Source organism: Protopterus annectens, chromosome 10.part0 (assembly GCF_019279795.1).
Source record: "Protopterus annectens isolate FY-2018-M chromosome 10.part0, PAN1.0, whole genome shotgun sequence".
NCBI classification, from domain to species: Eukaryota; Metazoa; Chordata; order Ceratodontiformes; family Protopteridae; genus Protopterus; species Protopterus annectens.
Window position 1 is genome coordinate 965,931,058 of NC_056744.1, and position 13,030 is coordinate 965,944,087.

Below are 13,030 nucleotides of genomic sequence, written 5' to 3' on the forward strand. Positions count from 1 at the left end.
CTAGGCCTTCTGGCCTCCAAAATAACATTCAAAACTTGTTGTGGAAGCTGAGACCCTCCAGGGTTTAAAACAGAATATGCCAGGCTGTCAGATGTAGAGAATGAAGTTTGACATTGAGTAAATGACTGTTCTCCTGAGACAGCAGGTGAGGAATCGAAGGCAAAGGCCATGGAGGCTCCTGTACCAGACTTCTCAGTAATGGGTACCAGTGCTGTCGAGGCCAATCTGGAGCTATTAAAATCATGTTTGGCTTGTCCTGTCTGACCTTCAGCAGTACCTTTGGGAGGAGAGGCAGAGGTGGAAAGGCATACACGTGAAGATTGCTCCAAATGAATGAGAGAGCATCCACTTTCCATGCCGATGGATGAAACCTTTTTGTGCAAAACTTTGGCAGCTGGTAATTCAGTGGAGAAGCGAACAGATCTATGTCTGGAGTTCCCCATAACACTGTCAATCTCTGAAAAACATGAGGATCCAATTTCCACTCGTGGGGATCCATAATTTGTCTGCTCAACACATCTGCTAAGGAGTTCTGTGCTCCTGGCAGAAACCTTGCCTGAAGATTTAGCTGTAAACTGAGAGCAGTCTCCCACAAAATCATTGCTTGTCTGCATAGAGGATAAGAATCGTTCCCCTTGCTTGTTGATGTACCACATGACAGTTGTGTTGTCTGTTTGAATCAACACCTGCCCTGGAAGAAGTAAATCCTTGAAAGCTATCAATGCAAATTGGACTGCTAACATCTCCTTCAAGTTGATATGTAGATGTTGAAGTCTGGCAGGCCACGTGTCTTGTATCCATTTTCCATTTAGATGAGCTCCCCAAGCTTTGTCTGAGGCATCTGTCGTTAAAATCTGACTCGCCTCTGGCCGGGTCACAGAGAGTCCCTTGTTTAGGTGACATTCCTGAGCCCACCACAAAAATTCCTTTTGAATGCAAGGTATTATTTGAATGACAGTGTCCAAATCTTGGCAGTGCTGTGTCCATACATTCTTGAGATACCATTGTAGCTTCCTCATATGCAGTTTGGCATTGGGAAGTACCAGAATACAAGATGCCATGAACCCCAAGGCTTGAAGGACTGTCCTTGCAGTCAGCCTGGACTGATGAGACAACTGATGGAAGTAAAGAGAAAGATTCTTTTGTTTGTCCGGGGTCAAAAAGGCCATCTGGGATGCTGTATTCAGTCTCACACCCAGAAAGCACATGTCCTGAGAGGGTACTAGACTGGACTTTATTTCGTTCACAGAATACCCCAGGCATCTTAACACTGCCATCACATACTGTAAATGATGAAGAAGTTCGTCCTTTCCTTGGGCCAGTATCAGGCAATCGTCCAAATAAGGATAAATTTGTATTCCTCTTAGCCTGAAAAAAGCTACCACTGGAGCCAGAACCTTTGTGAACACTCTGGGCGCAGTAGATAAGCCAAAGGGCAATGCAGAGAACTGATAATGTGAAGTCCCAGCCCGAAAACGCAGATACTTCCTGCAACTGGGCCTGATAGGAACATGAAGGTAAGCCTCCTTGAGATCCAGGGTCACCATCCAGTGATCTTTGCCCAGCAGAGGTAAAAGCTGTTGTAACGTTAACATTTTGAACTTGGGAATGTCCAGATATGTGTTGAGGATGGATAAATCCAAAATTGGTCTCCACGTGTTTCCTTTCTTTGGTACTAGAAACAGGCGAGAATAAAATCCTAGGCCCACTTCTGGCAGAGGAACGGTTGTATGGCCCCTATTTGAAGTAGTAGAGAAATTTGTTTGAGCCTCTAGTCTTTGCTGAGGAGGAACGTCCGGCATGCCTTTGAAAGGAGGCAAGGTATGGAAATAAAACTTGTAACCCTGGTGTATGATATCCAATACCCATTTGTCTTGGGTAACCAACATCCAATTTTCCTTGAAGAGTGCTAACCTTCCTCCCAAAGGTGCTGCCAGGCAAGAAGGATCTGGCAGCCGCAAAAGTAGGTCATTGGGCCTGTTTACGAAAGGACTGGCCCCTGCCCTCACCCGAAGATTGTGCAGGGGAACTCCCTGTTCTAGGCCTGAAAGAACTCTGAGCTCTGCCCCTACCACGTCTAGATCTACCCCTAGACTGAGAATCATTAGCCTTGTCTTCCATTTTCTTCAAGACTGACTCCACAGGTGAACCAAACAACACATCAGACTGCAAAGGAGCATCCAAAATCCTTGTCTTAACATGGTCAGATAAATTCTGATCCTTCAACCAGGCATGCCTGCGAAGAACTGAGCCAGTGGCAGCCACCCTAGACGAGGCCTGCACAGCATCAAAACCACACTGTAAAGAATGCTTACCCACCTGTTCAGAGACATGCACCAAATCTTGCAATTCTTTACACTCAATGCCTTCCGCCAGAGCATCCACCATAGACTTCAACTGAGAAAGAAGAAAGTTTTGATATTTCAACATATGAAACTGGCAATTCAAAGCCCTCATAGCTAAGGTAGAAGATGTATAGACATTTTTCCCCATCTATCCAAAGCTCTGGCTTCTTTATCTAAAGGAACCGGATTTTTTACAATAGAGGCCTTGACACCCTTAGGTCCTTGACTAATAGTTTCTGGGTCCGCCCTAGGACTCTTATAAAGATATTTGTGAGCCTCAGGCACCCTGTAATACCTATCCAGCTTAACAGGAGCAGGCGGCAGAGAATCAGGATTAAGTGAAGCCTCTGCAAACACATCTTCCACAACATCCAGAACAGGGGGTATAGCCAAAGGCCTATGCTGGGGTAACATAAAAACTCCTAAGCCTTTTCCTAGAATCAGAGAAGTCCTGACCTTCCCACTTAAAATGTTCCCTCATAGAATGAAGAGTCTCTGAAAAGAAAAATCCTCTGGAGGAGAAGCAGAAGGAGTGGAATCATCTGCATCAGAATCAGAATAAGGAGAGTACTCCTGCAAGTCTTCAGCCGAAGACTCTGAAACATCCGAAGCCTGTTCAAAACTTCCCAACTCTGGCTCCACCCTAGGCCTCTTATCAGGAGGGGGCATAGAACCTCTAATCAGAGTAATCAAATCTTCTGCCATTTTAAGCATGTGCTTCTTAGGCACAGACCCTGCTGAACTAGGAGAGACCCCAACAGGAGCTAAAACTGGCCTGCCTCTGGGAGAAGCCTTGGAAACCGAAGGAGAAGGCCTAACCACCCTAGGAAGGGAGGGGAGTGCAGTAACTTGAGAAGCCCCTTCGGCCTGACCTGCCTCCTGAGAGGCTACTTCCTGCAAAATCAAAGTCTCCCCCTGAGACTCCAGAGAAGTCTCCGTCGGAACCACCGGTCCCACTGAAGCCTCTAAAGAACAGGCGTCCGGAACGGACGACTCATCTTGCCTGGGTTTAACTGCTTTGTCTTTGCGCTTCTTTGCAGAAGCGGGCGCCGGAGAATCCGACGGCATATTATAATTGCGCCGCTTCCCAAAGACCAGCCTAGCACAATCTAACCTTCGCTTAATAGTGCGTTTATTGAACCTAGCACAAAAGCGACACCCAACAACGTCGTGCTCAGGCCCCAAACAAGGAATACACAAAGAATGATAATCCCTATGCGGTATCTGTTTCCCACAAGAAATACAGTTATTCACTTTTTCTGACATCCGGTAAAATACTGAGGCAAGAAAAAACCAAAATAATCCCCAATGGGGTACTTAGCCAACTTGGATTCGGTCTGAAACTCCGAATTCGAAAAATTTCAGAACGCCGAACGGCACTTACAACGCTGCTTCTGCATCGGACCATGCGGCAAAAAAGACTGAGGAAATGACGTCGGTCATGCGCTTTTGTACCCTGACGTCCTGATGTCAGTTTTAAGCGCCTTGACCGACATCAGCCTAATACTTTGGTATTCGGGCCGACCGAGGACAGCGGACTACCCATATGTAAGGACTGCAGCAATGTGAGATGAAGAACATCTCCAGCTTTACTCCGTCGCATATCACCTACTCAGAGGCGATCTCTGCCTAGCATACAAAGCTATGTCAAACCCAGAGCTGTTGGACATGCTCCACTTAAAGAAATCCCAATCCCTCCGAGCTACACGCTCTAGGGACATAAACATTGTCACCACAATAAACAGAACATGCTGGAGGGATAGATTCCTGTCCCAGAGACTTCCCATACCCTGGAACAAACTACCTATCTATATCAAACAAAGCTCCTCCATTAGCACTCCAAGAAAAAAAATGATGATTGGATGGGAGATAGGAAATTCACCCTGGGGATAATTTCTGTGGCTTTGCTCAACAGGGGCAGAGGAAAATAATTCTCTTGAGTGGCGAAAGCCAAGGTATGTTTTGGCTAGGCTTATATAGGCCCCAAGGCCAATAGCCTAGTACCTACCTATGAACCTATATGTTCCCAATTACCTGTTTCTTCCCTGCCACACCTCCAACATTTGCTGTCTACTGGAAAAAAATTCTCTGGAGGCTACTTGGGGTATAAAAATATCTATGTAAACTTTTCCAAGGAAAAATCCTAAATCTTCAGGATTTTATTGCATATTTGGGAAACATACATATATCCTCCCAGGGTTTCTTTGTGAATTGCTTGTCTAGTCTTTCTTTCCAGTCTTTTCTAACCTCCTCTGATCGATTCATATAGTTGTAGTGTAATATTTTATATGCTTTACTAATTAATCTTTTTTTAATGGGCAGCTTCTGTTCTACAGTCTACTAAAAACTAACAGTGCTGGTCTTTTGTTTAGGACCTACCTATTTATTTCTCTTTGCTTCTACTCTAATATCAATCCTTTATAGGGAAGGCGATCTCTAACCTGCAGTCCAAATAAATTCTTGGTATCTTTTCATTCTATCATATTTCCCTCTCTAGTTATTTACTCCTAATACCTTGGTTCCTTTGCCAGTTTTCCCCAATAAATTCCAGCCCCCTCTTGCCTATTCTCTATATCCCCAATTGCAGTCATCCCTATAGGCAGAATCTCCTTTCTCCATTCTCATGTTGGCTTAGTTCTTAAGGCACTTTTTGCTACTTTATAGATATAATACTCTGTATTATTATTGTTATTCTCCTTAAAGGCCTGCATCCAAAATCCCAGTCTCTCCTTGTTTCATCATCATTCCTTTCCACTTTGTTTTCTGTTTGTGCTATGTACAGGACCCTTAACTGTGTAGCTCTGAAATACCCCTTCAAATCAGGTAATCCCAAACTGCCCTGTTCTACTGGAAGAATCAGCTTATCCTACTTGACTCTTGCCGTCTTGCCCTCCCAGATAAAATCCTTCAGCTCTTTATTAACTGTTATCCACAACTTCTCCTCTGGTTGATAAAAATATACCCGACTTGTGTACAAGGCTAATAGGACTAAACATTTTAACTGCTTGCATCTTAGTATCAATATAACAGAGCTTCAATTTTCTCTGTTTTTGTATTATCTTTATTTAGTCTCTTCCCACATATCCTTCGCTGCCACACCAGAAACATTTTAATCCATACTCCTAAATACTTTGTTTTATCATGTCTCCATAAATATAGATATTGATGAACCAATATGGGTACATAAATTTACCACTATTGCCTTTGCGTTAGCTTCATTAATTTTGTATCCCAGAAAGATATGAAACAGTCTCAGAATGTTCCACAACACTAATGTCTCTTTTTGGTTTTGTCAGGTATAAAATTGTATCATCTGCAAATATAGCCAGCTTTTCTTGACTACCATACAAATTATATTCTTGAATTTCTGAGACCCTTACTTTCTTAGTGAATGGTTCTAAATATAATGCAAATAAAGGGAAAAGAGTCACTTCCTCCAACACCCAACAACCACCGCAGGTCCAAATCAATACCATACCTTTCATACTTAAGTCTGTTCCTACCTCTACTATCCAAAAACTCCTAGCCAGACTCAAACCAACAACACTTGTAGTCGATAACCTTCCTGCCGAATGCCTCCAAATTGCATCCACAGCTATAGCCTATCCCAGTTCACTTCTAATAAATAGATCCATCACCGAACACACTGTTCCATCCCTGTGGAAAACCTCATATATCATACCACTCCACAAAGGTGGCCCCTCCCTAGACCTTTCCAACTATCGACCAGTTGCAATTCTCTCACCCCTCTCTAAGATCCTAGAAAGATATATTCATCACCAGTTCCTCTCCTATCTCCTCACCAACATTCTCTCCCCAACCCAACATGGATTTCTCCCATCCCACAGCACCACCACTGCCATACTCAAATTCACCAATACTATAAACTCCCACAGGAATCTAGGTACATTTGTTTCAGCTACCTTTCTAGATTTATCTAAGGCATTTGACAATCTCACATAATAAACTACTGTCTTGTCTCACTGACCTCACCCTTAATAACCCCATCCTACTCTGGTTTAAAAGCTATTTAAATAACCACCAACAATCCGTCAAACGGCATAACTCTGTATCCCCCCATTCCCAACCTCCTTAGGTGTACTGCAAGGATCAATCCTAAGACCGCTTCTTTTTAATATCTTCACAAATCAACTCCACTCAGCTACCTCTAAAGCCCACATAGTCCAATACACTGATGACACAACTCTCATATGCTCTGCACCCAACATTCAGCTTCTCCAACAAAAAGCCCAAGAAGCCTTCTCTGAAACAGAGAACTGGTTTAACAACTCGCAACTCATACTAAATCCAAGAAAACACAACTAATATGTTATTCCACTCTACTAAAACGAGCAACCTTACCTTCTCTATACTCCCCACCAGCAAAACCCAAATCACCCGTCACTGAGGCTAAACTCCGAGGAGTTACCATTGAACAGCAACTCAAATTCACAAAGCACATAAACAGCCATCACTAAAGTCCACAAAAGCTACATTCCCTCTATCGCTGTAAAAGTTATCTAACCACCAAATCTCGAATTGCAATAGCCGGGACCCACCTCCTACCTACTCTACTTTATGCATCCCCAATTTTAACTAATCTTTACAAAACTGACCATAATAAACTTTCCATCTGTTACAACAAAATCACTAGATTCGCTACCAATGCCAAATCATGATCCAGCCACTGCCTTTCCCTACAAGCCTTGCACTGGCTTAAATTGCCGAACCTATTAAGGTACCATCAACTCGGCCTAACTCATCTAATTCTGTACAATCCCAAGAAAAACCCTGACCTGACTGGCATGCTGAACTTCTACAATTCAAATAGACAACTTCGGTTCTCCAACAAAGCCTTAATTGAAACCACATGCAAAAACAACTCCGGGGAATCACTATATACCCATGAAATAGCAAAAATATGGAACAACCTTTCCCCTGAACTCAGACTACAAAACTCCACACGCTCCTTCAAAAGTCTACTTAAAACATACCTCTTCACCAACCATCTATGTAACTGTAATTGACCCTCTGAAGCCTCGTCCATTCACTATTTCTACACCCAATCTGCACCAGCTAACTATACCTATCCATGTGTGAACAATAACCTATATATGAGTGTGTGTGTGTGTGTGTGTGTGTGTGTGTGTGTGTGTATATATATATATATATATAGATATATATATATATATATATATATATATATATATATATATATATATGTCTAGGTCAATATCTATATATATATATATATATATATATATATATATATATATATATATATGTGTGTGTGTGTGTGTGTGTATGTATATATGTGTGTGTATATGCTCTTACACGTATATTTGCTTGAATGTATACGTGGAAACAAACATTTATATACTCTTATTCAATTGTGAAATATTTTGCAAAGCTCTAACTGGTTCTTATCTACTGTCACTGTATATTTTGCACACTTGTATTTTCAGCCTAAAGGGGGAAGATCCTCAGTGTATACTTACGGCTGTAAAGTCTACAATCTGTATGCTACTACTTTGTAATGTCTCTTTTGTAAATTTTTCTTCTTTCTCTCTGTAAACTTATGGAGTTTTTCTCCCCAGGACGCCGCTGAAAATGGGCACATGTCCAGTTGGACTATCCTGGCAAACAAATGCTAAATAAATACATAAATAAAAGACGAGACCCCTGCCTAGTTCCTCTGCTCATGCAGAAATCAGAAAGAACCCTACCCACTTTGATTTTCATCTCAAATCCCTCATATATCCTCGTAATCAACCTTATCATTTTTTCAGGAAATGCAAATGCTTCCATCGCCCTGCTCAAAGTCCCAGCTTACTCTGTCAAAATGCTTTCTCTGCATCAAGACCCACCACCAACAATGGTATTTTCTTACATTCTGCTTCCCTTTGGATCATCAATGTTCTGTTAATGTTGCCAAATGTTTGCCTCCCCTCCACAAAACCACACTGATCCATATCTATCAATTTTGGTATTACTTTTGCCATTCCTTTAGCCATGATAGACATGAGCACTTTATAATCATTGTTTGGTATTGAAATGGGCCTGTACGAAGCTGGATCTGGTGGATCTTTACCCTCTTTAGGTATTACAGCTACCACTGCTTTCTTCCAGGATGTTGGTACTTCTCCTCCTACAATACTGTTAAATACCTTCCACATCTTTATCAGTTTTTCCCTCCTAGCTTCCAAACTTCCACAGGAATACCATCTATTCTTGTAGATTGGTTATACATCCCAATTTTTATCTCATCTCTTCCTATCCTAACCATTAGTAATCGAGCCTCATCTTCCTCTAACCTTGGCATATCTAATTCTTCCATAAACATTTCCATTGATATCTTTTCTAGATGATTTGCATATTTCTCTCCTTTATACAGACTTTCATAGAATTTCTGAAATATTTATAATACCTCTACAGAATCTCGTTACCCTCCTTGTTACAAGTTCCCTAAGCTTGGTGACAGCCCCTTCCACTTTCTGTTGCCTGAGTTGTTGTGCTAAACGTTTATGTGCTCTAGTGTTGTAATCAAAAAACAGTTGTTTAACAACAATCGTTCTAAACTAGTGTATATTTTCAAGGTAATCCCATATTTTCTGCTTAGCATTCTGCAGTTGATCCTCTTCTTCTGTGACAGATTCCACCATTCTGCAAAACGTTTAACATCTGACAGTCCCTCTCAATAACTCTGGTTACTTCTTAACCACAGCTCCCTTTCTTTTATTTCCACCCTATTTTTAAACTCTTCCTCAATTTTATCCTTCCCCTAGCCATATTTTCAGAAGTAATTTCCATCCTTTAGAATAGCTCCTGAATAATCTCCACAACCCATTCCTTAAATTCTTCTCTCTTCAAAAGATGGGTGGGAAAGCACCAGTGTCTTACTTTTATTTCATTACCCTGTTTTAGTTATTATTGGTGCGTGATATGAAATAGTGTGTATATCAAGACATTCAATTAAATGCACATGTTCCTGTGAAATGTAAATTCTGTCTAGCCTAGCCCAGTTTTTATAACTTGAGAAATAATATGTAAATTCATCCATGCCAAATATTTTCATAAATATCTTCAAAAATCTAACCTCCTTTGTTATATTTTCCCTTTTGGCCCCCCCCCCAGACACATCTTCACTGCTGCAAATCAAATTTCAGTTTCCACCTATAAGTAATATTCCTTGCAGAAAACTTCCTTTCTCCCAACATTTTCTTAAGCTTCATTATAGCAGCTTTTAAGTGGAATATAAATCTATGCCACTGTAATCCTCCTCCCTTGCCAGCAGCCCCGTAGTACTACAAAATTGCCATTATTATCTTTTTTATCCTCTTTTATCACTACTGGAGCTCCTCTTCTAATTAACAGAAGTATAATCCACTCCGTAACCATCCTGAAAACCATTCTTTATCAAATTCACATGTTCAGCTCTTTCCAAGTGTGTATCCTGTAACAAAGCTATTTGTTCTGTACACTTCTTTAAATAGTATTTATCTGTGAGACCACTGACATTTAAAGACATCATAGAAAGCATCACTACATTAAAAAAATATTCCCACCTTTTATCTACAACACCTTTTTTGTTAAATGTCCAATTCCACCTTTTGTGTTACATGTATACAATGTTTGTCAAGCTGAACTTTTATACCGCTGTTTCTTTTCATATCCATTTGAGCCTATGTCATATCTTACAAAACTTTTTATTGTATTGAAAGCCCAGAAACATAAAAAACCCATTATCCTACTACAAATTATTAATTTAATGATAATACACAAAACTATGTACATCTTCAAATACTGAAGTTTTGCCCTTCTGTTGGGGACAAATTTCCCAAACTGACAGCCACACTCAGACTAGAGTTAACCTTAAAGAAAGGTTATCCATGCTAAGATGTATAGTGCAGCTGTGCTTCTACTAAGTGCTAACTGGCTTTGTCTTATCTTTGTAGTTCTCTCAGCTGTGAAAACCCCTGAATGCTTACAGAGTACATTAAATACTAGCCAGTTTCTCCCCTCCCCAGCCAGTCTCTAGGCTGCATCCGCACCTCAGTGATCCTCCTTACGAAGTCATCCACGTCACTCCAATGCAGGTCAGCAGTTCATCATAGCAGTTACATCCATCTGTCTAGTGTGGGAATAGAGCCCACAGCCTTCTGTAACAAAAGCAAGTGTGCTACCACAGTTGCACCACTGACACTACTTAATCACTCTCCACCAGATTGTCTCCATGGATGCATGAGAACCAAACAGCCAATTTCTCGTTATCAGATTATTTCCATGAAGACACAAGGGTATACAGAATTGCTACTAAGCATACATTCATTTGCTAGAAAAAAGCCTCCTAATATTCAATATTCGTTTTCTTAAAACTTGTTACTTAATCAGTCTAGGGTCCTTAATCCTGTCATTCCCCCCATGCAAGAATAAGAAAAAGCACATTGCTCTTTTAACCAGGTTTTTTTTCTTTTACATTGCAGTACCTACATTTCTTGAAACCGAAGAAGAAGAAAGAGAGAAGGGAGAAAGAAAGGAAAAAATAAGAACAGCTGCACCTATTTACAATCCCATTATGCTTAAAAATAACTGAGAAAAACTTTACAGCATGCAAAGAAAGCCATACACCACAAAAATAGTAGTTTACTTACATGTAACTTTTCTTGCCTATCTTCCCCTCCCCAAAGCATTTTTCTGAACATTAAAGTATATACCCTACTTCATATCATTAGAGCAAGTTCAACAAATTCTGAAAAAGTCCAATATTTCCAGCTTTTCTTGTTCTGTCATATTTCACAAATATAATTATTGCATTGTAATCCCACATTACATTAGTGGTTTTATTAATGTTCATCTCCATCTCCCAAATCGTCTCTCTGCTTCATTTCCAACATGCTGTTGATTCTTCTAGTCAACTCTCTTGCTCCCTCCTTTCTCCCTGCGACACTGCCAGCCCAACTATATGGAATTTTGTAAATAACTCTGTCATTTGTGAAAAGAAAATAAGTTGAAATGAAGTGCTTTATGATGTGCTATAAAAGTTAGTTAATGTAGCAAGGAGACATGCTAACTAGAGCTAAAAGTTTCTTTCTATTGTCTTGGGGAAAATTAATTACTAGGTTTAAAATATAAACTGTTATATTGTTTTATGACTTCCTAATAGCTGCACATGAGAGAGAGATATGTATTTTTAACACAGAGATGTTAGTTTCTAGTTTAGCTTGGGAACTAAAGTCAGGTGACAAAAAGTGATGTCATCCAAGCTAACCCAGCAGTAATTTGATACTGATTTAATAACTCTCCCGGAGAGAGACTTTGCATTTTGTATTGGACCTAGCAAGAACATCCACTTATCTGCATTTGCCTGGCTGTAAGTAAGATTGAGGGCATAGTATCTCTTTTGGAGACAGATAGGAATAAAGTAAAGGTTAGTTTAGATGTTTTCTGTATTTGAGACTGTCCTGAATGTTGTTTTAAAATATTTCCTGTGATTCTGAACTCTGAAGTAACTGTGTTGATTGAGTATTGTTTTGTTCTTTTATTTATTATTAGATATATTTAAACCTATCTTTGTGGCTGATATTTGTGAGACATATTGGAGCGCTTAGGGTACTTGCATATGTATTTGGTGACACTGTACAGGCCACTCCTAAATAGTCTTGCAAGTCTTGGTCAACACTACCATATGGGTAATAGTAACATTACACAGTAGGATTGGGACCCTTTATAAGAGCCTTAAAGTAGATAAGTAAGGGTTGTGGCAGTATAACTACCTTACAGTCTGGGCAGAAGGGAGCATAGCTAGTAAATCTGTGCCAGCCTTCTCCAGGACCGTCTTTGTGTTTGTATATAAATCAAATCTCTGTGTGTGTGTCAGCTACTTGGGTAGGGACATGGAACACTGGTTGGACAGAGATAGTGCTGAAGGTCTTGGTTTGACCACTCAGCTGAGATCTTAACCCTATAGCTGTGCCAGTGGGGAGTCTTACTTGGGATATGGAGAAAGAGGGAGAAACCAGTCCCAGACTGACTGTGATCTCTGTGTGCTCTTAAGGGAAAGAGCACTTTCCTGTGTGTGCACTTGTCATCCTGCCATTGTGTATGTCCCTCACTGCTGCCAGTGGTGAAGACTGAGGTTCTTTGATTGTTGGGCCAGTACAGTGGCATCACACACACCACCATTTTTCACATAAACAGTGGAAAAGGTTTCACAGGTACTATTCTTCTGGTAATAAAGACCACAGAGAATCAAAAAAACAGAATCTCTTTCCGTTTCACAGCTCACTTTTTGCTGGACAAACTTTTGTATTTCTTCTTTAGCATGTACTTCATCAAAAATGATTTTGCCCCTCTGGAGAATACCTTCAAGGCAGCTGGGTACAACAGCTTGAATCTCACATGTGCATCTTGACATTCCCTGAATAGCAGAATGCATTTACACCTTTTATGCCTGTTGTACGAGTACTCCTTCTCCACAAACACACTGCTGCCTCCCACTTTTAGCTTTTTGTCCTTCTGCCACAGTCAGAATCAACTCCTTCGGTTGGTAGGATTGCATCTTTACTATTAAAAGGTCTATGTTGCTTTCTCATAGCCAGGTGTGGAGCATACACACAATGTGTGCTTTCAACTAACAATTCCTGCTGTAGAATACCAGTCCAGTTGCTTATTTATGCTTTCATAAA

The 13,030-nt window shown here is 40.6% G+C and overlaps 1 protein-coding gene across 1 annotated transcript in view; it reads right to left on the reverse strand.

Annotated features, from left to right (window-relative positions):
- TMCO1 (transmembrane and coiled-coil domains 1) overlaps window positions 1–13,030 on the reverse strand; it is a 488,674-nt gene that overhangs the window by 109,911 nt on the left and 365,733 nt on the right. The window contains exon 8 of the mRNA XM_044085738.1: window positions 8,498–8,512. Coding sequence (XP_043941673.1) covers window positions 8,498–8,512 — 15 coding nt within the window. The remainder of the gene's footprint in view (window positions 1–8,497; window positions 8,513–13,030) is intronic.